General features: G+C 37.4%; 1 protein-coding gene across 1 annotated transcript; it reads right to left on the reverse strand.

Annotated features, from left to right (window-relative positions):
- Positions 1 to 523: 523 nt before the first annotated feature.
- LOC131077855 (universal stress protein A-like protein) lies at positions 524 to 1,710 on the reverse strand. The gene is made up of 3 exons (XM_058015444.2): positions 1,309 to 1,710; positions 955 to 1,177; positions 524 to 863 (listed from the first exon to the last, which is right to left on the reverse strand). Exons 1-3 carry the CDS (start codon positions 1,493 to 1,495, stop codon positions 782 to 784), a joined length of 492 nt encoding a protein of 163 aa, XP_057871427.1. The 5' UTR covers positions 1,496 to 1,710; the 3' UTR covers positions 524 to 781.
- Between the last annotated feature and the right edge of the window lie 229 nt (positions 1,711 to 1,939).

Raw genomic sequence — 1,939 nt, forward strand, 5'->3', positions numbered from 1 at the left:
GCTCTGTAATGAGCTCTTTGTCCCGAAATGGTGTCAACTGCTGTATGATTTTGTGGCATTGCACATTTGAAGGTGCCTTTACACGAGGCTATGGAATATTATTCCTATCTCCACACACTGCAGTCATCTTAATGGAATGATTTGTTTCTGTACTTTAAAAATCTTTCCGGACTGTTTCTGCTATGATGGTATTGGAAGCTTATGATCTGTTCACTAAATTTGTAAACATCTTTTATTTAAATGATGTAAATGCCTGTCTTTTCCAATTAGAATCGAGTGACTAGAGGCTGGAAGATCATTTTCCGTTCTCATTAGATATAAAACTTGCACGACCTGACTGAATTTTAATGTCTGGTGCACTGGACCAGATCAGATCCCTCCATTTTCAATTCCCTATTCTCTCATCAATATAATAAATCTAAGAGTTAAATGATTTGGAAGCAAAAGACTCATCCATTAGGCATGCAATTTGTTGTGTAGTTGTCCTACTTGGAAGATTCAAAGTGATGCATGCCCAACAAGATAAAACTGAAAATTTACTTTCATTTAGCTGGTCCTTCAAACTATGCAGGAAAACTTGAAGCCTGATTAAGTGCTTTTATCAGAGTGTTTCAGGGAAAAATAAAGTGCCGTGGCGCCGCCATGTTTCCCATTTGAAAAGTGCTGCAGTCTTGTTTCTTCAAACCTCTGGTTTATATACATATCTTACACAATCCAGATAAATTCAAGAAGGGCATGATTTTCTTTTCCATCCTTGCAAAACCTTTTTTCTTTTCCATTATTACACAACCTTGTTGTTAACTACAACAACAGGGCACATAGCATTCCGTGAGCAGTAATCACTCACACTTCCCATGATTGCTCTGCACATTATGATCAAACATATACACAGTTCAATATGAATCTTAAATGGGTAGACAAATGGAAAAGAAACAGATAAAAACAAAGTGTTACCTGAGAAAAGGACCACGGCCATGGCTACCCATTACCAGAAAATGTGCCCCCAACTTGTGAGCAGCATCACAGATCTTCTCCTTCGCTCCCCCAATTACAACATGGGTTTCTGCCTTAACATCATAATAACTACAGATATCCATAGCTCTCTTCAAAGTCTTTTGGGTAGTTCTAAGTTCATCATGCTCCAGAAGATGAACCACTTCGCTGCTCAAAATGTAGGCTGCAGAAAACAATAAACATCATAAGATCAAATTAATGGAGTAGACAAAAATGCATTTTAACAGCAGAATACGACAGCCCTTCAAGATGAAGAGAAAGGAAACTGAGAATGAAGAAAGAGGCCTAATTTACCAGGTCCAGATGAAACACAAACAGAGGACTGAATATGAAGGAGAGTGAATTTATAAGATTGACCAACATTTGTGTGAGCAGACAAAAGATGGTTACATGCCCATTCACAGGCACGCATACTCTCTTGGCTTTCATCCACTGCAACCACAATATTCACCATTTTTTCTTGCTGTTTTTGGTCGCCCATAGATTTCCAAGTATGAGCAATCTATGGTTTTGGCTTTTAAGAATGTGAGGACTGATGAGATGTGTATATATAAGGGGATTTCTCTTTCAAGATTCAGTGCATACTACCTACAAAACTGGGTGCCTTGAACAAATTAGTAATGATACCAAACTGTGGCCGCTTGTTTTGGGCGATTCACCGTATTCCTTTCAATAATTGATGGCCCTGCCAATTTATAGAATCCAAACATGGTATAGACATAGAGTCGTGAGGAAACATCTTTCCAGCTGGGATGTATTATTGCAGACAACAAAGTATTATAAATTATTGTAAAGTTGAATGATTCATCCATTCTCGAAGTGTGTAGGGTAACCTAAATTATCTCTCACTGCTCTTTGCCTTTTACAAGGGGAAATACAAATTGCATTAAAATTATAATTAACATATATACCTTAAAAATATCTA

Source organism: Cryptomeria japonica, chromosome 9, assembly GCF_030272615.1.
Source record: "Cryptomeria japonica chromosome 9, Sugi_1.0, whole genome shotgun sequence".
NCBI classification, from domain to species: domain Eukaryota; kingdom Viridiplantae; phylum Streptophyta; class Pinopsida; order Cupressales; family Cupressaceae; genus Cryptomeria; species Cryptomeria japonica.